An 18,964-nucleotide genomic window follows, 5' to 3' on the forward strand; every position below is an offset into this window, starting at 1 on the left:
GGAAAAATAGAATAAAATATATATACAAGCACCAATCGACCAGTCTAATCTGTCTGGGGGGCTTCTGTGCCTGGAGGCTAATTATTCCAGTTTTCTTACACTTAAGTCTTTTGTGTGAAAGAAAAACCATTCATTCATAAAACCATTCAACGGTTAATCGTCTCCATTATCATTTACTTTAACCTCAGGTTCTACTCCATTATTACCTCAGTGTTAAAAATGCCAAAACTCTTAGTTTAGTTTGAAATGAAAAGGAAAAAACCCCACAGAATTGTTATCCATGTTTATCTTTATCATTCTGGTCATTATGAATTTTACATCTCAGCAGCACATAATGCAGACTAAAAACAACTGAGTAGAAGCAAAGCTTTTCAGAGGGAGCCACAGGCAGCTGAGTCATCGACGGGCTTTCAGAGATCGTGGGACGTCTGTGATGAAAAAGGGACAGAAATCACTTTTCTTTCTTCTTTTCTTTAAACAGTTACTTGAAATGATGAAGGCCTTTGCACATGACAATGAAACAGAAAATGTAAACCATACTCTGGGGTGTAATTCTTTTTCTTTTACTGAAGATTTCCATTATTTTTCTTCTTTTTGCAACACAAACAAAAATATTTAAAATAAATATAAAAAATCTAAATCATACTCCAAACAAAAAGGACAATCAGCTTGAATCAAAACGCCATCGAGCCCATTTACTCCAGTATTAATGTCGATCTACAGAAGAACCCATAAAGTGCATGTTGTGATGGGAAAAACAACACTAAATAGAAATGGTACCGACTTTCAGCTGACGAAGATTCACTAAACAATTACCGATTGGCTTTTTTCGGTCACACTCAAACAAATTGCTCCCAAATTTAAACCATGGACTGGACTGAAACAAATAAAAACTGTACAAATCAAAAATAATTTTAGGCAGAAACAAAACTAAGACTTAAAATGATCTTGTGTGCGTTTGGCTTCTCAAAAGAAAAGATTTTAAGACACACTAATACAAAAAAAAAAAAAAAAAAAAAAAAAAAAAAATCATCTGCATGAATCAGAGTGGGGTGTTTGAAACTCAGGACTTCAGTAAATGTACTTAGAGCCCGACATGGTCCACAGAAAGTCACTGCCACAATTCAGAATGGTGCTCATCACAAGGTCACTGACTTCAGTTTGGTTATTTAGAGCAAAAACAGAGGAACAAAATAATAAAGTTGGTAATAGTCAGGAGAGTGTTAACTGACCACAAGGAGGAACTACTACGGCCTCCCCTGAAAACACTTCCAGTATTAAAACATGAAGCTACAAGCAGGTGGGATTTGGACGTGTAACTTGGTCAACAGCGCAAAATCTTGGCAAACAGCACAAAAAAAAAAAAAAAAAAAAAAAAAAAAAAAACAAACCAGAAACAAAAAACAAAAACAGAAAAGGGGAGAAGACAGAGGAAACCACTCAGCTGCTCTGGTGTGAAGCACCATCATGGTTGTCTATGGCAGTCTTCCCCACATTTCATTTAGTGTAAATCAAAGATGCGCAGTCAGTTTTCCACTGGACTACCGGGGTTTGAGAAAGGAGGATGGATGTGTGTGTGTGTGTGTGTGTGTGTGTGTGTGTGTGTGTGTGTGTGTGTGGTGCCTGCTGCCCCCTTTCAACCTGCCGCGCTCACGTTCTTTGGCTTTCAGACCAGGGCCTGTCATTACTTGACGTGCAGACCTCACAGTCCAATCAGTCCCTCTTACTGTGGTTGTTGTTGAGGACAGTGTGGCCGTTCTGCACATGCCCGTTTCTAGACTTTTCCATACGCTCGCAATCGCCGTCTTCATCGTCTGACTCAGTTTCCTCCTTATCGCTCCTCTCGTCCTCGACGATGTCCTGATGAGCCAAAAACAAAAACCCCAAAAAACAAAAAATGAGACTGGGTAAAATTTTACAACTGGTAGTGTGAGGTGATTGTGTTACACGGCCGGTTTAATAAATTCAAGAAATGCAAAAGTGGGTGTTTCTCACATTGCCCGGCAGGAATTTGACGACCATGCGCAGGATGAGCACCGCCCAGAAGATGTGCAGGACCTGCAGCACACACATCAACCCGTTGAAGAAGTAGAAGCCGAAGAAGGGGGAGTAGAGAGTCAGCGGGTACACAAACGTCGTATGTATGATCCTGGATGAGAGGACAAAGGCAGAACAGAGAGTCCAGTCAGAGCCACCTACAGCCAGCTTCAACAGCCCATTGAGAGGAGCCAGGAGGCTCCACAATGGCTCTGTTGTTGCATTTCCACAATAAAGTCAGAGGAAGTTTCGAGCAAATTTAGGAAAATTCTACTAAATAAAGTAAACTACCCATTTACCTGCACAGTGCTGCATTAACTGAAAAAGAACACCAGTAATGCTTACTCACAGCACTTTTTCCCCTGCTTCCCACCCCAGAGGGAATTTGTGTGAATGAATCTGCCTGTTACGAATGTGTACACAGCAGCTATTGTGACATAGAGAGAGGACGCATGCTAAGAACCAGGGACAATATTGGTATGGACACCTTACACCTCCACTTGTGGGGTGGAGTCCTTTCACAGCAAGGAGGAGCAAAACATAAACATGAAGGACACCGGAACAACTTGTTAGGCCATCTCTCAAAAGTCATTTGTGCTCAGTGACGTAATTTACCACAGTGACCAAAAGAAAATACTGGAAAATTCCCATCATGATAATGAAGATGTTTGGTATTCGTGCAACAGCGCATTTCGCTAATGGCTTTAAAAGTTTTTGGTTAACCTCTGAGACACAAAGGAATTACACAGATGATGCACTGTATCCTGTAACTGTATCCTTTACCATTTCTAACAACGGAAAACATTTATCGTGTATTTATAGTCTTTTTATTTTTTACCAGAAGGGGAGGATTATGAGGCGGGTGACAATGAAAACTGCAGCAAACATGGTGAAGATAAAGTTGCAGGTCCTCCTCCAGCCTGCATAGTTGAACATCTTGGCAGACTTTAAAGAGAGAAAGCATTCATTCATTTTAAAGTCACAATTATTCATTCTCAGGGCTTTGTATGATAGTAGTGCATTGCTCTAAATGTTTTTGCATTATGGATATAAAATCTCAACAAAGGGACGCGGGTTGGAAAATAGTATTAGCTAGAAACTACGTGTAGCACATCAGTTTCTCTGTATTCAAACTGTCAAACTGCATTGTCTCTTTAAAATTAATAAATAGAAACAGAAAGAAAGAAACTGAAATATGGGGAGACAGATAGTGAAAATGGAGTGATGACACAGGTAAACTGAAAGAAAGAGACAATAGGAAAAAAAAAAGATGGACAGACAGAAAAGTAAAGAAAGAAAAGAGCTGCAGAGAGATGACAGAAAGAAAAATGGACCGATAGAGGTAGAGAGGGGTAGATGGAGAGAGATGAGAGTTAGCTCTTCATGCATTTTCCTCTAGAGGGCAGGCAGTCAACTCAGTGGACTCCAATGCTCTTAAGATTAGCATGGAGGTACTCTGCAGTGTTTGTAGGTATCAAGGCAGAGAGCTGCTTTAATGATGTATACTGCTATGTGATTACATACATTCATTTTGTACCATTTCCTGCCATGTTAGCAGGTTGTCGTCATACCTCCATTAAATAGTCAGCGGCATCGTGAACCAACATGATCAAAGTCCCTGCCCGGATGTAGTTGACCAACCAAGAAAAACTGATGAGGGCGATGGTGGCCACATGGTGAATTATCTGTTCTTTGAAATCCTGGCGAAAAGACAGAAACGGATGACGCAAGAACTGAAATCCACCAGATTTAGTCACTTATTGATCAAACTGTAAAGATAGGTCACCAATCGACCGCATTTGTCTGGTAGATGCAACTTTTACAAATCATTAACTTCTTGCATGCAGAGGATTGTAGAACTTCAGCGGTATAAAAAGAAACTAAATACACGTTCAAAAGAGTTAGAAACAAAGAAAGAAAAGAAAAACTGAAAGTTACAAAACAAATCTTCAAATCGGAGGCTGATTGCAGCTGTGATGCTTCCCAGATAAGCCTAAAAAAATCCTACATTTCGGTTTAAAAGATTAGTTCCTTGAACTTGTGAACCGGCGTTACAAAACAGGCCGTGGCACAGAGGCCTAACAGTTTGCTTACAACAACATGCAAACCTGTGGATAAAATGGTAAATCAGTATCTCCACAGTGAGATTTCCACAGAGCTCTGGTCACACATTAACTCAGAGACGCTAAAAAGCCAACAGCATCCAACCAAAGGAGCAGCTCCGTTTGTTGTTCACTCACTATGACTTTAGCAAAGAGACGATAAAGTGGAACCAATCACCATCGATAACGTCGGTCTGAATGCAGAAAGCACCACTCGATACAATAAAGTCAGGACTTGAGGAGAAAATCAATATCCAAACCTCAAAATACATTCTCAGTGTCATACGCACTCACTGGGTGAATTCTCTTGATGGAGGGTTGCTGAGGGGTTTTATAGGATAGACATCTAACAGAGCTTAAAGACAAAACAGTATCGCTTACCTTTCGCTTGACATCTGACGCTACGCTGAAAATCAGTGAGATGTAGAAGCCTAGTTCGATCATGTAGTACCAGTACTGTGAAGGCAGCAGTGGCTGGGAGAGTAGAGGAAGAAGAGTTACAGTGGGGCAAAAAAGTATTTAGTCAGCCACCGATTGTGCAAGTTCCCCCACTTAAAATGATGACAGAGGTCAGTAATTTGCACCAGAGGTACACTTCAACTGTGAGAGACAGAATGTGAAAAAAAAAAATCCATGAATTCACATGGTAGGATTTGTAAAGAATTTATTCGTAAATCAGGGTGAAAAATAAGTATTTGGTCAATAACAAAAATACAACTCAATACTTTGTAACATAACCTTTGTTGGCAATAACAGAGGTCAAACGTTTACTATAGGTCTTTACCAGGTTTGCACACACAGTAGCTGGTATTTTGGCCCATTCCTCCATGCAGATCTTCTCAAGAGCAGTGATGTTTTGGGGCTGTCGCCGAGCAACACGGACTTTCAACTCCCGCCACAGATTTTCTATGGGGTTGAGGTCTGGAGACTGGACTTTCAAATGCTTCTTACGGAGCCACTCCTTTGTTGCCCAGGCGGTGTGTTTTGGCTCATTGTCATGTTGGAAGACCCAGCCTCGTTTCATCTTCAAAGTTCTCACTGATGGAAGGAGGTTTTGGCTCAAAATCTCACGATACTTGGCCCCATTCATTCTGTCCTTAACACGGATCAGTCGTCCTGTCCCCTTGGCAGAAAAACAGCCCCATAGCATGATGTTTCCACCCCCATGCTTCACAGTAGGTATGGTGTTCTTGGGATGCAACTCAGTATTCTTCTTCCTCCAAACACGACGAGTTGAGTTTATACCAAAAAGTTCTACTTTGGTTTCATCTGACCACATGACATTCTCCCAATCCTCTGCTGTATCATCCATGTGCTCTCTGGCAAACTTCAGACGGGCCTGGACATGCACTGGCTTCAGCAGCGGAACACGTCTGGCACTGCGGGATTTGATTCCCTGCCGTTGTAGTGTGTTACTGATGGTGACCTTTGTTACTTTGGTCCCAGCTCTCTGCAGGTCATTCACCAGGTCCCCCCTGTGTGGTTCTGGGATCTTTGCTCACCGTTCTCATGATCATTTTGACCCCACGGGATGAGATCTTGCGTGGAGCCCCAGATCGAGGGAGATTATCAGTGGTCTTGTATGTCTTCCATTTTCTGATGATTGCTCCCACAGTTGACTTTTTCACACCAAGCTGCTTGCCTATTGTAGATTCACTCTTCCCAGTCTGGTGCAGGTCTACAATTCTTTTCCTGGTGTCCTTCGAAAGCTCTTTGGTCTTGGTCTTGGCCATGGCGGAGTTTGGAGTCTGACTGGTTGAGGCTGTGGACAGGTGTCTTTTATACAGATGATGAGGTCAAACAGGTGCCATTCATACAGGTAACGAGTGGGGGACAGAAAAGCTTCTTACAGAAGACGTTACAGGTCTGTGAGAGCCAGGGATTTTCCTTGTTTGAGGTGACCAAATACTTATTTTCCACCCTGATTTACGAATAAATTCTTTACAAATCCTACCATGTGAATTCATGGATTTTTTTTTTCACATTCTGTCTCTCACAGTTGAAGTGTACCTCTGGTGCAAATTACTGACCTCTGTCATCATTTTAAGTGGGGGAACTTGCACAATCGGTGGCTGACTAAATACTTTTTTGCCCCACTGTAGTTATTTTAGCCATTGCTCAGGTCATTATTTGAATGAAAGCAAGGCCACAGAGCAGTTTTAAATACCATTTTTGGGAAGTTCTCCCATATCAGCTTCACATCGTAGAACCATGGTTTCTGAGAGGAGAGACACAATCAGCGTATTAGTGATGGTTTAAGTGTTCAACACAACAGCTCAAGCACTCTAATACACAAATGACAAGCAACACAAGCACAGCATCCCACAGCGTGCAGACACAGTTCAGTTTCTGTCTTTCTGTGTAGCAAAGAGACTTTCTATTTCACCAAAGAAGAGAACAAATGTTTTCACTCAGCACAAAGGTGTTCCTAGTCATGACGCGGATGTTACATATCCAAACTTGAAGTGAAGTTTCACCATGCGTTACCCACACAAATACAGTCACCAGAGTGTTTCTGGAATCCCCCTATTATTTGCCCGTAAAAGCCAAAGTGAAGAGGACGACGATAACTGATAGCTGGAATCAAGTTACAGTTGTCCATTTTCAAACCTTACCATGAGCTTCTATGATTTTACTCGCTTTACATCTTAACTCCCCTTTTTTTCCTGTTTCTCTACAAAAAACAGCTCCAGCTGAACACAAATAACTTTAATTAGCTGGTCAGTTCTGTGGCTGAATCTCAGGAGACGCACTGTAGGAAACAATCTTCAACTCGCAGAAATGCATTTACCTCTATTAACCTTTGCATAGTCGTTGTTTGCAGAGAAACTTTGCTTTGAGCAAACATTTCTGACAGTATACTCACATCAATTAGGACTGCCAGGCCAGCAAAGAAAGCAAGAAGGTAAAAGGTAAATCTCCAACTGGAAGAGAGTGCACAACAATCTCAGAAATGTAGTTCTGGTAAAGCGTGACTTCATTACACAATATCGTAACACTGGCATGACACATGCAAAAAACACCAAGACATGTTCCTACTGTGCTCATGTTGCTTCTGAAGTGATCCCCTTAATTCTTTACTTAATGATTATTATTATTACTACTTATTTTATTTTTTTACATATAGTTTACATATAAACTAATTACATTCACAAGAAGAAGAGCAATTTGGATGTCATTAAAAAAAAAAAAAGTCCTTACACAACAAGCAATGGGCAGAAAACCCCATTCAACTACTGCCTGGAAACACCTGGTTTACATTCAGTGTTTTTTAAATCTGGCATCTATCATTTTTACTGCTTGATAGTGCAGTCAGTATCCTCTCTGCATTATGGGCGGTTTTGCAACAGCATTTAAAAAATGTCCTGCTCCCTTTTTTGCGGGGGTGTCTGGGTTAAAAGCCAAGGTACTCATGATAAAACAGTCATCCGTGCACAATGGATAAGTGATGGATAATATAAACAAAACATTTTTTATTGTTGTCGTAGTGGCAGCTCATACAAAAAGCTTTGCAAGGTTACATCCAGTGAGCCAATCTTACTGTCTGACACAAGTCCATTTTAAGACAGTTGACTGGGCCATTTCTAGATGTGCAACATGTTGGATGTTTCAGCATGCAGAGAAAGCTGTAGCTCTCTACTGTGATAGATGTGCGCTTTAAAGACAACCTATTTTGCCATTTTTCAGCTCCATACCAGCATTGCACGACTGACAGTTCAGAATAATGCTTAGTTATCTTTTACTAGGCTATTGTGCAGTCCAGCATTCATCCTCTGTGTAAAACAAGTTCCTCGTCCTTTAAGGCCGCTTTCTTCTGATTGGCTGGCTCTCACAAACAGAAGATTTGAACAGCACGTGGGTGGGACTGCTCACAGCCACAGCTGTGTGTCTCAGTTGACTATACTAAGAATATCCTTTCTCTGACGTCACTATATACATGTGCTGACGTCATTATATGAAACTTTTGCCACGTTATATAGAAGTATCAACCATAGTGACAGCCAATAGAGCTGCTTTGAGGTCTTTTTAACGATACATAAAAAAGAAAAAATGCATTAAAAAAATGCTATTAAAATCCTCCTTCACGTGGCTTTGCTGTCATGGGGACCTGTATTCTCACCAAAGCAAATTATTATTATAACATGATACTTTGAAGCTGAAGTGTCAGATTTGGTCGAAGGATATGAAATTGTTATTTTACCTTGCTTCCCTAAATTTTTTGAGCTTGCTGGGTCGGTCCTGGTTCCTCCGACGCCTGAACCACCTCTGGACCTGTCGCACTGAACAGCCTGTCTGTTTGCTTAAACTCTCAATGGAGCTCTGACATGAAAAGCAGAACAAAGAAGAGAAGAGTATAAATACTTCTGTATTTATAGAGTTAACTATAAATACAGAAGCGCTGTATTTATAGTTGCAATGATGCCAGTCAAATATCTCATATGTGTAAGTAAGTGTACAATACAGTTACTTTACGAGAAATCTTTAAATATGTTAATTTCATATGTGACTTTGGGCATTTTAACATGGGAGTCTATAGCAATTTCAGCAGCCATCTGATACTTCTGTACCAGCTCGATGACACTGCTTGGGCCAACCACATTAGATTTAGATAAATCTATCGTGGTCTCTTCTATTTAAACCTTAAACACTAAAATCTTGCATAGAGTACGAATTAAACACCTGTGACGTATGCAAACACAGGTACCTGTTTGGGATGCTTTGATGTGCTGCAGAAATAGGACTCCAGGACTGGATTTGGAGGAGCACGAACACGCTGCTTGTCACTCACTCCCAGAAGAGAGGCCAGAGGAATTGCGACAGTCCTAGGGGAAGAGGAGGAGAAGGGGTACACTTAGGTAGAAAATGAGGCTTACACATCATTTCATATTTGTCAGAAGAAACATGCAAACCAGGCAGACAGTTGTAGATTAATAGGCAAATGACAGTGTGGGACACAAGTGTTAGACAAAACTCACCGCTCAAATATCTGCCTGATGACAAGGAAGCAGAAAGCGATGGGTATAGTAGCCCAGAGGTCCTGAGGTTTAGGGAACACTTTGCCATCGTGATCCGTCAAGTCAGCCCAGCCGTGGCCTTCAGGAAACCAAATCCAGTCCGCCCATATCAGTTCACTCAGCCGAGACAGCATCCTATAGACAAAACACAGAGAGAGAGAGGAGTCTGCATGTTATGGAAGGAAATTAAGACAAGTATTAAAAAGAATATTTTGTCTGCTTGGTGATCTCCGTTTGGATTTTCTATCAGATAAACCCAGCAACTAACTCAGCCGTGACCGTATCCTGAGAGGAAGCTCTGCAAACTGAAAGCTGAGAGTAATTAGTATTGATTGGAAGTTATTAATCTAACCAAGCGTCTCCAACACACACCATCTCTTACACTTCCTGCTCTAGATAAATGGGAGTACTGAAGGCAGTATTGTTGTGTGTGTTTTCCAGCACACACAACAATATTTAAAAAAAAAAAACAAATACATAAACTGTCTGGGTCAGCATGAAAAAACAAAAAGAAAAACAGGTACCATCTCCAGCAGTTGCCATGCTGGATGTCTGACAGCAAAGTCTTATCCGCAGATTAACGCAAAATGCTGCGGCGCCCAAGCTCAGCTGCCATTATGTGTTTAATTAAATAAGTACTCACTGATTAATGACATACTGTTTATCTGAATGGCAGACAGGAAATTGCACAACAGCGTGTACTAATAATCTCTTAAGCGAGACAACATGATATTCACCATTTGTGGTGTTTATTCATTTCCACTGTAACTTCTAGAGAAAAGAGAACTACACAACTGCTCTGACAAGCTCAGTTAACACAATGATTACGGTGGATTTCATCATACACATGTTAAACAAAGCAATTACAGAAGTCAGGGCAACTTTACTTAATACAACTATGAGGTGAGCCTCTAAGACAATCTGATGAGGAAATGTATAAAAGGATATGCATTGCATGAATTCTAAATGTTGCTTTTCAATGCCTGAGACATCAAATTAATAATAATAATAATAATAATAATAATAATAATGATATAGGAGGGTCACACTGAACACTCTTATTTTAAAAGGGATCCCCAACTAAAGATTTTCAGTGCGCTTTCATCGTGTGCTCCTTCACTTTAAAAATCAAACAAACAAACAAAAAAATCTAATTCGAGTTTCACGTTCACACACATAAACATGTTCCATATCTACCTTTCACAGAATAGCAGCATATGAGGGGTTTATATCCATCCGAGTAATTAATCTGAGAAAACTGAGCACTTATGGATGGCTGCAGTTTCTCACATTCCCCTGTGATCAGGGTCATGACTGTTTGTTCTATTTCGCAGCAACCCGTCCTGTAAAGGTAGTGGAAAGTTTACTACGTTACAGGAAAGGAGTCTTTCCCATCTTTCGTATTCTTTAGACTCGTTCATGCCCTTGCTACAGTATTGTTTTGTCTCTTTGTTCTGTTGGAAAACTGATACTCAATCACAATGATAGCAATGATAAAAGAAAAAGAATGGGGGGAGGGGATGGCAGATGCTGCTTATATGCTGAAAATGGATCATTTTAGCTTGATGTTAGATCATTGCCAGGCAAGGTGATGACATATTAATAAACCATATATAATTAAACTTTTGTAGCTTTAATTTAGATTATGCCGTTTCGAAAATACAACAGCAGAATGCTCTTCTTCTTCTGCACTAAAGGGACATAAATGCTAAAAAGGGTCATTTTAGCCTGTTGCTAAGTGATTACAGGCACCATGATGACATTGCAATATATGATATATATGTAAGAGCCTGAGTTTGCTTATTCAGATGGCCTAGGAGTAGTTTGCAGTCACACACACACACAAACTTTCCTTGCCCCTTGTATTTTTATTTTACTATTGTTTTTTCAGCTCCTTTGCCACTGGTTATGTTGTACTCTGATTTATAGTCAGCTGAATGTACCAAAGGCACTGATCTTTTGGAAGTTGTTTTCATCTACTGTCCTGGTCTTTTCTCCTCTTCTTATCCACAGGAAACCTGTGGGGACCACACTTTGGAGCACAACCAGATTACATCACTGACCCAGCATGCACCTAACGCACAAAGTAATGGTGGTGTTTGTAGGTCATAACATGTTAGGATGTTTATGAAACAGTATTTTGTTGTGTTTTTAGCCAAAGAACTACCGTACATTATTTTTTTTATGTAACTGCATAAAGGCATTAAAGAATCTTCTAATCTTCTTCCAAAGACAATCATGTGACCAGGGAAACCAGTGCTGTCATGAACCAGGTTTGGAGTGAAATCTGGATTGAGTTGTCTTAATTTTCAAACTTTTGATTTTAATTTTTGGACCAAAAACAAGGAGCAGAGTCAGAAACCTAAAGAGCAGTATGACTGCTTTGTTATTAGAGTGTGCAAACAGCAACATAATCTGCAGTCAAACAAACTGCATGACCTCAGCGTAGTTACTGGCAAAACCTCAAGGGAGGTTTAGTCACCTATGGATTCGGGCCATTTGAGTCGGAACATTGCTTTACTGCTTCACCTTTGTTACTGCAGACAGTGTTTTGTGACAGTGTGAGCAACTTTCTGTTGCTAAAAATTAAAGAGGAAAATCCATTTATGGTGTGTGGACTTTAACCTGCTTTGAATCTGCTCGGTCAGCCTTAATTTGGCTTCAGTGGGACGGCTGTTTCAGAGATACAGCGACTCATCTGAAAACAGCCGCAGTCAAATATCAACTATTTTGTTTGTTAGAGTTACTCAGGTTGATTTGAGTCAACCTGTTTCCTGTTGTTTGTCAACTCTCATGCCTCAGTGAGAAACCCTTCTCTGAAAGTGTCCACAATGTTGCTTAGCTGACTGCAGATCAGGTTAAGTCTTTTGAACTCTACAAAAGGAGAATGGGTTCTCTATAAAACATTATAGATATGTTAATGAGTGCAGGTTTATTCAGTCCTGAGTGATTTATGGAATTTGGGTGAACATGCAGACTTGCTGTCTAACACGGGGAACTGGAAACCGACCTGCTCAGGCTTTGAGGTACACATTTGTACCTGTAGTTGGTCCAAATTAAACCAGCAACATTTAAAAGCAAGTAAAAAAATGCAGCGATAACATGCAATAAAATTCCAGAGGCCTAAGAGTTTATAGGTAAGTAACAGCAGCACCTGCCTTTTTTACAGCAGCAGTATCTGCTCTGATGGTGTAACGTTTCCTCCAAGTCTTCCTGACTGGAGATCAATAGTTGGCGGAAGAACACCAGCCGCTCAGCGATAAGCTGAAATAAAGCCGCATATTTTCTTAACCAGCTTTTGTACTACTTAAGCTTCAAACTGCATGCATTTGTTCTCACATGATTTTGACTGCTTCATAACAAATCTCATCTCTTCTCTGTGTGAGAGCTGTCTAGGTCTCTTACAGTTAATGATCAATATCTTCTGCCCAGTTTTTCTACATTTTTAACCACTTAAAAATATTCCTTTGAAATCTAAATTGACAGAGGTACAGAGAAGACAATTAAAAGTGACACTCAGCTTGTTCTCAAGTTTTCCTTAAGGCTAAAGGATTCACTGGATAATCACAACAATGGTTCTCCTCCTTTTTGGCACATACAAAGTCAACAGCAGCTGCTTATAATAAGACTGGATATGAGATCAGGGCCAGTCACACAGACTGCAATTTGTGCATGTACTGTAAAGAATCATAACTCATCTTTCTTTTGTTGTTTTATTTTAAATAAAGTAACCACATTATTGCGGTAGAACTTACATGCTATATGATAGATAAAGGATATATTTTCCTACTCTCTTAATAACTGCAACTGTTCAATACTTTGAATTTAAGAGTTAGACAACTGTAAATGTAACTGGTGCCACTTTAATCATTTTTATTTTGCGAGTTAAGAAATGGTTGACCTTAAATTAAGAATCACTTAAAATAAATACTGTACAGATCTTGCTGAATCAATTCTTGTTCAACCACCTCATTTTAAGGTGGACCTAATATGCTAAAGTGTTTTACCGCAGACTTCTAGGTTTCTTGCATGATATCATGCATCACTGCTCAAACGTTGTCCAATATATTAGACACAACCACCTGTTGCTAAGCAAAAATTTGTATTACCCAAAACTGGCCACTGGCTTGAAGTGGTTTCCAAAAGTTGATGGTTGTTGCTGGTTGAAATCGTTTGCAAAGAAGGTTCTGCACTAAAAACTCCTTGTGATTGCTTTGGTTGCTAGCAGATTTGCCAGGTTGCCTGTGATTTCTGATGTTTGTTCGCAAATCCTCACCAACTACTAGTAGTACAATTTGGAAAAGTGCAACACAAGTGAAAATCAAGGAGCCCTGACTTCAAAGTAAAAGTTGTGCCTTGGTGCTAGCCAAGCCAACATGTTGGCAGCTTTTACTTTGAAGGAAAAGAGTCTCTATTTCCAGTTTGTGTCACACCTTTTCACTACTGCTCAGAGGATAGCTGGAAATTGTAGACAAGTCCATCACTTGCATTCAAAGAACGATCACAGCAATCAACCAATGAATCCAATTACAAGAGGTTTTTTGCCAACAAGTTGGGAATATATATTTTATCCTTAGCAACAGGTGGCTGCCAGTGGGTCACTGACCAGTCTATAGGCTTGTTTGACTACTGGCTCGATCATACTAATATTTTCCACCCACTTACGACAGGTTGTTGCCAGTCCCCTGTGTGACTGGGGAATCATTCATTTCATCCTACACAGTTGCTATCAGTGAGCTTCTGGTAGAATGAAGGTCTAAGGATTTTTCACAGTGACTTTTTTATACTCTCAACATGTATAATCCATTGGTGGCCAACTAAAAGTATGCAGGTCTAAGGCTCTTGTGCACCGGCTTTTATTTTTCTGACCTGGAAGCTGCATCCATCTTTTATAGTATCTGTGGTTGACATACTGTTAGGTCAGAGAGTCTGTGTCACCTTACTTTACAGAAGTGGCTCTACCCACCAGCTTCCCAAACTTTGTTTGCCAAAGACAAGTCAATCACAGGAAAGCTAGCTTTACAAACTGGTTTCAGATTATGAATAGAGAGGGCTGCACCAAAGCCTAGTATAAGATGAATAAAGATTATTTTGAATTTGAATCAGGCCTGCAAAGCTACCCTAGTAGCACACAAGAATTGAAAGCTGGAGCTAAAAAGTGAGGTCCACATGTCCTCTGTAAAGTTTTCCAGTTAGTGTGTGACACCATCTACGCTGTTTGCGTAAGCGTGTGCAGGGAGTGGCTGCATGAGATTATACGTGGTGCAAGCGGGGAGTCTCCCGGACATAGCGGAACAGCCTGTCTGACTCACCGAGATGGAGCCTTGAATAAGTTTCCCGACAACTACTCTTAACTCTCTTATCAGAGAGTGCCACTTATAATACTCAGCCTGATGAGAGTTCTACAAAAGAGTAAGATAAACCAGGCAAACCTCCCCCGAGTGTTTACGTTAGAAAACTTTTTCTTTTGCGGACACTTAAATTGCACGCTCAGAGATATAAATGGCCGTTTATCTTTAGCAAACAACTTCCTAACGGCGGTTGTTCGCGGTTTGCACACTTTCATGACCTTATTTTTCTTAATCGCGGTGTTCCCACAAAACAAACACAATCGACATTCGGGACAAGTAAAGGCCTGCTAGCTAAGTGTGAGAGCTACTTGAACGTGCCCCGAACTGGTGAACCGGAGACGGCGTGTGTCAGCTAAGTTTCATATCTTCCCCCGCCCGGCTGAAACTTAAATATAACGTAAATGCTCCAGGGAGGGCGACTCTCCTGTTTCTGTCTAAAAATAGAAGAAATGAAAAACAGTGTGTGCGTCCGAGATTAAGTGTAAAGGAATTAAAGTTTTGAGGGAGGCTTTGTACGGTCTTAACCGCAGCGTGCATCGTGTAACGGTGCCGTACTCACCTCTCTCCGCTGTTTGTAGTAAGCAGGTAGTCCTAAAATGTATGGCGGCGGCTCTGATGCTGCCGCTTCTGCTTCTGCTCGTCCTCTGTTCCTGTAGCAGCTGACGAGATTTCAGCTAGTTCTCGCCATTAAAGTCGCTCCAACTTGACCGCTCAGTGAGCTGTAATCTACTCTTTCCTCCAACCACAAGTTCGCCACATTCTCAGTCAAGAAAAAAACAAAAGCCCGTGTCGCACTTTTCTTCCTAAACTCTCTCCTGAGGTCGTGATTTTAGCTGGATCCAAAGAGGATGTAAATAACTTTTGTGTTTTTTCCCCTCCCCGTTTCATCAAAGTAGTCTAAAGCTGTTTCCGCTGAACTGCCGGGCAGTGTAATTGGTTGGATATGGTAGATATCAAGTAAAAAGAGGATGAGACGGGGGAAGGCTATTTAAAGTGACGTTAGCCTAGGCTACAATCTATGAGGAGTGTTTAGTGCCACACGAGGAGGAAACGCGCCTCTTTTTAGTAGTAGAGTCATTTAGACACAGGCATTCAGCTTTAATGTTTTCTAAATACGAATTACTTGTTTTCAGAAATGCATCTATAGTGGTTACAAAAACTATATCTTTTAATAGGGATACACATGAAATAAAAGAAAATTGCTGCAGAAATCGGGTAAAAGGTAGCTATGCAAGAGCCTGTATGTTGTTTTGTATTTCAGGTGGTGAAACAATCATACGTCATAGTTTTAGCACCTCTATATACACTCACCAGCTACATTTTTAGGTGCACCTTTTTAATTTTACTCGAGATGGCGTGTTGAAGTTCAAACTGAGCATCAGAATAAGAAAGAAAGGGGATTTATGTGATTTTGAATGTGGGATGGTTGTTTGTGCATACTAGGCTGGTATGAATGTTTCAGGAGCTGGTGATTTGGTGGAAATGTTTTCACACAGCCATCTGTGCTTTACAGAGAATAGCCTGAAAAGGAGAAAATTTTCATTGAGTGCCAGTTCTCCAGGTAAAAACACCTTTTTGATTTCAGTGGTCAGAGGAGAATGAGGCAACAGTAACGCCAAGGCATGCAGAACTACTTCTCTGAATGCACAACACGCTGAACCTTGAAGCAGATGGACTACAGCAGCAGAAGACCAGGACACTGAAGTCTCACAAAAATTGGATACTATAACATTGGAAGACGTTGCCTGGTCGGATAAGACTTAATTTCTGCTTCCACGTTCAGGTGGTGGCATCATAATTTGGTATAAATAACAGGAAAGCATGGACCTTTCCTGCCTTGTATCAGTGATGGTGGTGGTGTAATTTTGCAGATATTATCGTGGCACACTTTGGGCCTCTTAGTATCAACTGAGCATGGTACCAATGTCACAGCCAACCATGTCCATACCTTTATGAGCACAGTGTACCCATCCTCTGATGGCTGTCTCCAGAATTAAACACATCCTCTCACAAAGCTCAAATAATCTCAAACTGGTTTCTTGAGAACGTCTGTACTCGAATGTCCTCCAAAGTCACCATAGGTCAGTGTAATGGAGCACCATGTCCATGAGTCTCATCACGGATGTGCAACTGAAAAATCTACAGCAACTGTGTGATGTCCTTAAAATCTTTGAGAAATGTTTCCAGCACCTTGTTGAATCTGTGCTGTGAAGAGAAGCACTGAAGACAAAAAGGGGTTCCAACCCACTACTTTATATTATATTATTAGATCATAATAACACGTATCACTTTAATGTGACCTGAGGAGTCCCTCAAATCGATAGCTTCACAGTTTCACACACACCACACTCTGCTTAGCAGTGTTTTAGTTGTGACCAGTGCTGCAGCAGACTTCAGTTCAGGTGGAAGTGCTTAATTTTAGTTTGTCGCAGCTGCAAAAATGAAAGAAATTTGTTTTGTTTTTTTAATCTCTACAAAACTAATACTGCTGATTCTGAACTGGCTAGTTTCCATTAACAGTAGCGCTTCAGCTCGCTCTGCTGGTGATACCTGGTTACATCATTTTTTTATGTACGCTACATTAATATAATGTTTAAAAGGAAGTAAGATTAATTTTTACATTAGGTGTTTTTCACAAGCTTCTTAGCAGACAAGTTTATTATTTGCTGCCTTTAGGCCATGTTCAGACAGGCAATAGCACCAGCTGAGTGCTCCTGTAAAGATCTCTAGTAGATCAAGAGTTTTCTGTCCTCAGAACTCACAACCGGAAAGCTACACACCCCAAACAAATGTGCACTTACCTCTACATACTTATGTGCTGTCCTTCTACTCAGACATTAGCCATTTTCCCCCTCAACGTTACACTTTTCTCCAGCTTTTTTCTACTTCTCGTCTTTGTGGCATTAATACCTCCTCATAAATCGAAGCATGCCAGAGGGCTGAGGCATGTTTAGACTGATCAGACCAAACCCAAAATGCTGTGCCAGACAGACTCAGTGCATACCCCAGCTGTGGTTAAACACACACCTCAGCCTCCTCCCTTGTCTTCATAACTGAGCTGAATATTTATGCATGCACAGTCATCAGAAATCACGCTGCCAAAAGTGGCCCGACAAAATTATGTGCATTAACTCTGGGCATTATGTTAATCATGTATATAAATGTGCTTCATTTACCAGTGACGGTCCATTCAAGCAGCCCTACAAGGAAATTAAATGAATGGAAAACTTCCTTTGAGTAGTTTTCAGTCAGTTAGGTCCACAGTGGAGCCACCAAACCTCTGGAGGATTACAGATATTTTTCACTTTCAATTCTTCTTTAGGCCTTTAGAGAGCAGCAAACCTCCCAGAATAACCCATTCATGATCATACGCCCAAACTTGATTTGATTAGTCTCACAGGGAAAAAAAGAAAAAAAAGAGCTCACACTGTGACATTTCTTCTAAATTGTACTTTATTTTCTTTTAAAGACATATGTTTTAAAACAGCGATTGTAGAGAATAAATAAAGAAACGTTTTTTTCCACTTCCATAGGTACATTTATGTAATTAAAAACTCTATAATAGCAGTAGTGTTCATCATCATGAAGACCACAGGAATCCTGTTTTTTTTTCTTTCTTCTTCTTCTTCTTAAATTAAAAAAGAAATTGTCACATGTCCCCCGCCGTCAAATTGATTACCAAATAAATTAAAACGTAAAAAATCAAGATAGAAAAATTCCCAGCCCTTCCTTCCGCTTTGTTAATTTTTAAAAGTTGTGGCAGCAGAGAATGTTAACTGGTGAAGTTTTAGAGTCCTCCTTTTTTTTTTTTTTAAACCAAAGTATTTACAGTGAGAGGAAATCCATTTCTCTTCCAGCTTAAGTACCCCCATTGTTTTTAAATTTACATATAAATAATAAAACTAACTCTACATAACAATATTACCAATGGTAATCATACAGAGTAGTATTTTCTTTTGCCTCCAACTGTAGACTGGCCTTCTGTTAACGTCGCAGACCACAAATCACACTATACAGTAGAACCCTGTTCAGTAGAATAACATCAGTGATATGCTTTTTCTTAACATGTATATCTTGTTGCCAACAATAGATATGTACATATATAAATGAATCCAGCTGTGGAATGATAGGAACTCGGGAGCACTTCTCATATTGCGGATGCTGATTCAGTTGATGCGTTTGTTGCTGATATTACTGCTGCTGTTTGTTTTTGTAAAGCGCATACACGTGATACTGCTTTATGTGAAGTGTTGCTCCTGTGCTATACGGTTGGTCAAACAACCAAAAAAGGCTGGGACATCCCAAGTGGTTTTTCTTGATTGAACACTTTCCTGGGAGGTGAAGAAGGAACAGAGGAAGAAGAAAAGGAAAGAGGGAAAAAACAAACCAAAGTATGAGTATTATTTTTAGATCAAATCGCAGAAATCAAACACAGAAGTTTAAGACTTTGGAAGTGGTG

The 18,964-nt window shown here is 40.3% G+C and overlaps 2 protein-coding genes and 1 long non-coding RNA gene across 3 annotated transcripts in view; 1 reads left to right on the plus strand and 2 right to left on the minus strand.

Moving 5' to 3' along the window:
- Positions 1–271: 271 nt before the first annotated feature.
- Positions 272–15,469, minus strand: cers2a (ceramide synthase 2a). Its single transcript, XM_085147574.1, has 12 exons — positions 15,065–15,469; positions 9,116–9,289; positions 8,845–8,962; positions 8,341–8,459; positions 7,006–7,063; positions 6,307–6,357; positions 4,521–4,613; positions 3,609–3,737; positions 2,876–2,982; positions 1,996–2,149; positions 1,728–1,860; positions 272–428 (listed from the first exon to the last, which is right to left on the minus strand). The coding sequence occupies exons 2-12, from the start codon at positions 9,286–9,288 to the stop codon at positions 397–399; spliced, it is 1,167 nt and encodes a 388-aa protein (XP_085003700.1). The 5' UTR covers position 9,289; positions 15,065–15,469; the 3' UTR covers positions 272–396.
- On the plus strand, positions 9,285–18,151 carry LOC146493094 (uncharacterized). The gene is made up of 2 exons (XR_014871776.1): positions 9,285–14,566; positions 16,091–18,151. It is a non-coding gene; the product is annotated as an uncharacterized LOC146493094 (long non-coding RNA).
- celf3a (cugbp, Elav-like family member 3a) overlaps positions 17,941–18,964 on the minus strand; it is a 36,131-nt gene continuing 35,107 nt past the window's right edge. Inside the window, exon 14 of the mRNA XM_085147569.1 lies at positions 17,941–18,836. The gene's annotated coding sequence lies outside the window, so the exon portion shown is untranslated. The remainder of the gene's footprint in view (positions 18,837–18,964) is intronic.

Source organism: Neolamprologus multifasciatus, chromosome 22 (assembly GCF_963576455.1).
Source record: "Neolamprologus multifasciatus chromosome 22, fNeoMul1.2, whole genome shotgun sequence".
In the NCBI taxonomy this organism is placed as follows: Eukaryota; Metazoa; Chordata; class Actinopteri; order Cichliformes; family Cichlidae; genus Neolamprologus; species Neolamprologus multifasciatus.

Bases quoted from the DNA above. Each gene is read 5' to 3' on its own strand.
- cers2a (XM_085147574.1), bottom strand. From the start codon at position 9,288: ATGCTGTCTCGGCTGAGTGAACTGATATGGGCGGACTGGATTTGGTTT. The intron at 8,963-9,115 runs GTGAGTTTTGTC...CTCTTCCCCTAG, and splicing joins ATCAGGCAGATATTTGAGCG to GACTGTCGCAATTCCTCTGG. The intron at 4,614-6,306 runs GTATTTAAAACT...CTACTCTCCCAG, and splicing joins GGGAGAACTTCCCAAAAATG to CCACTGCTGCCTTCACAGTA.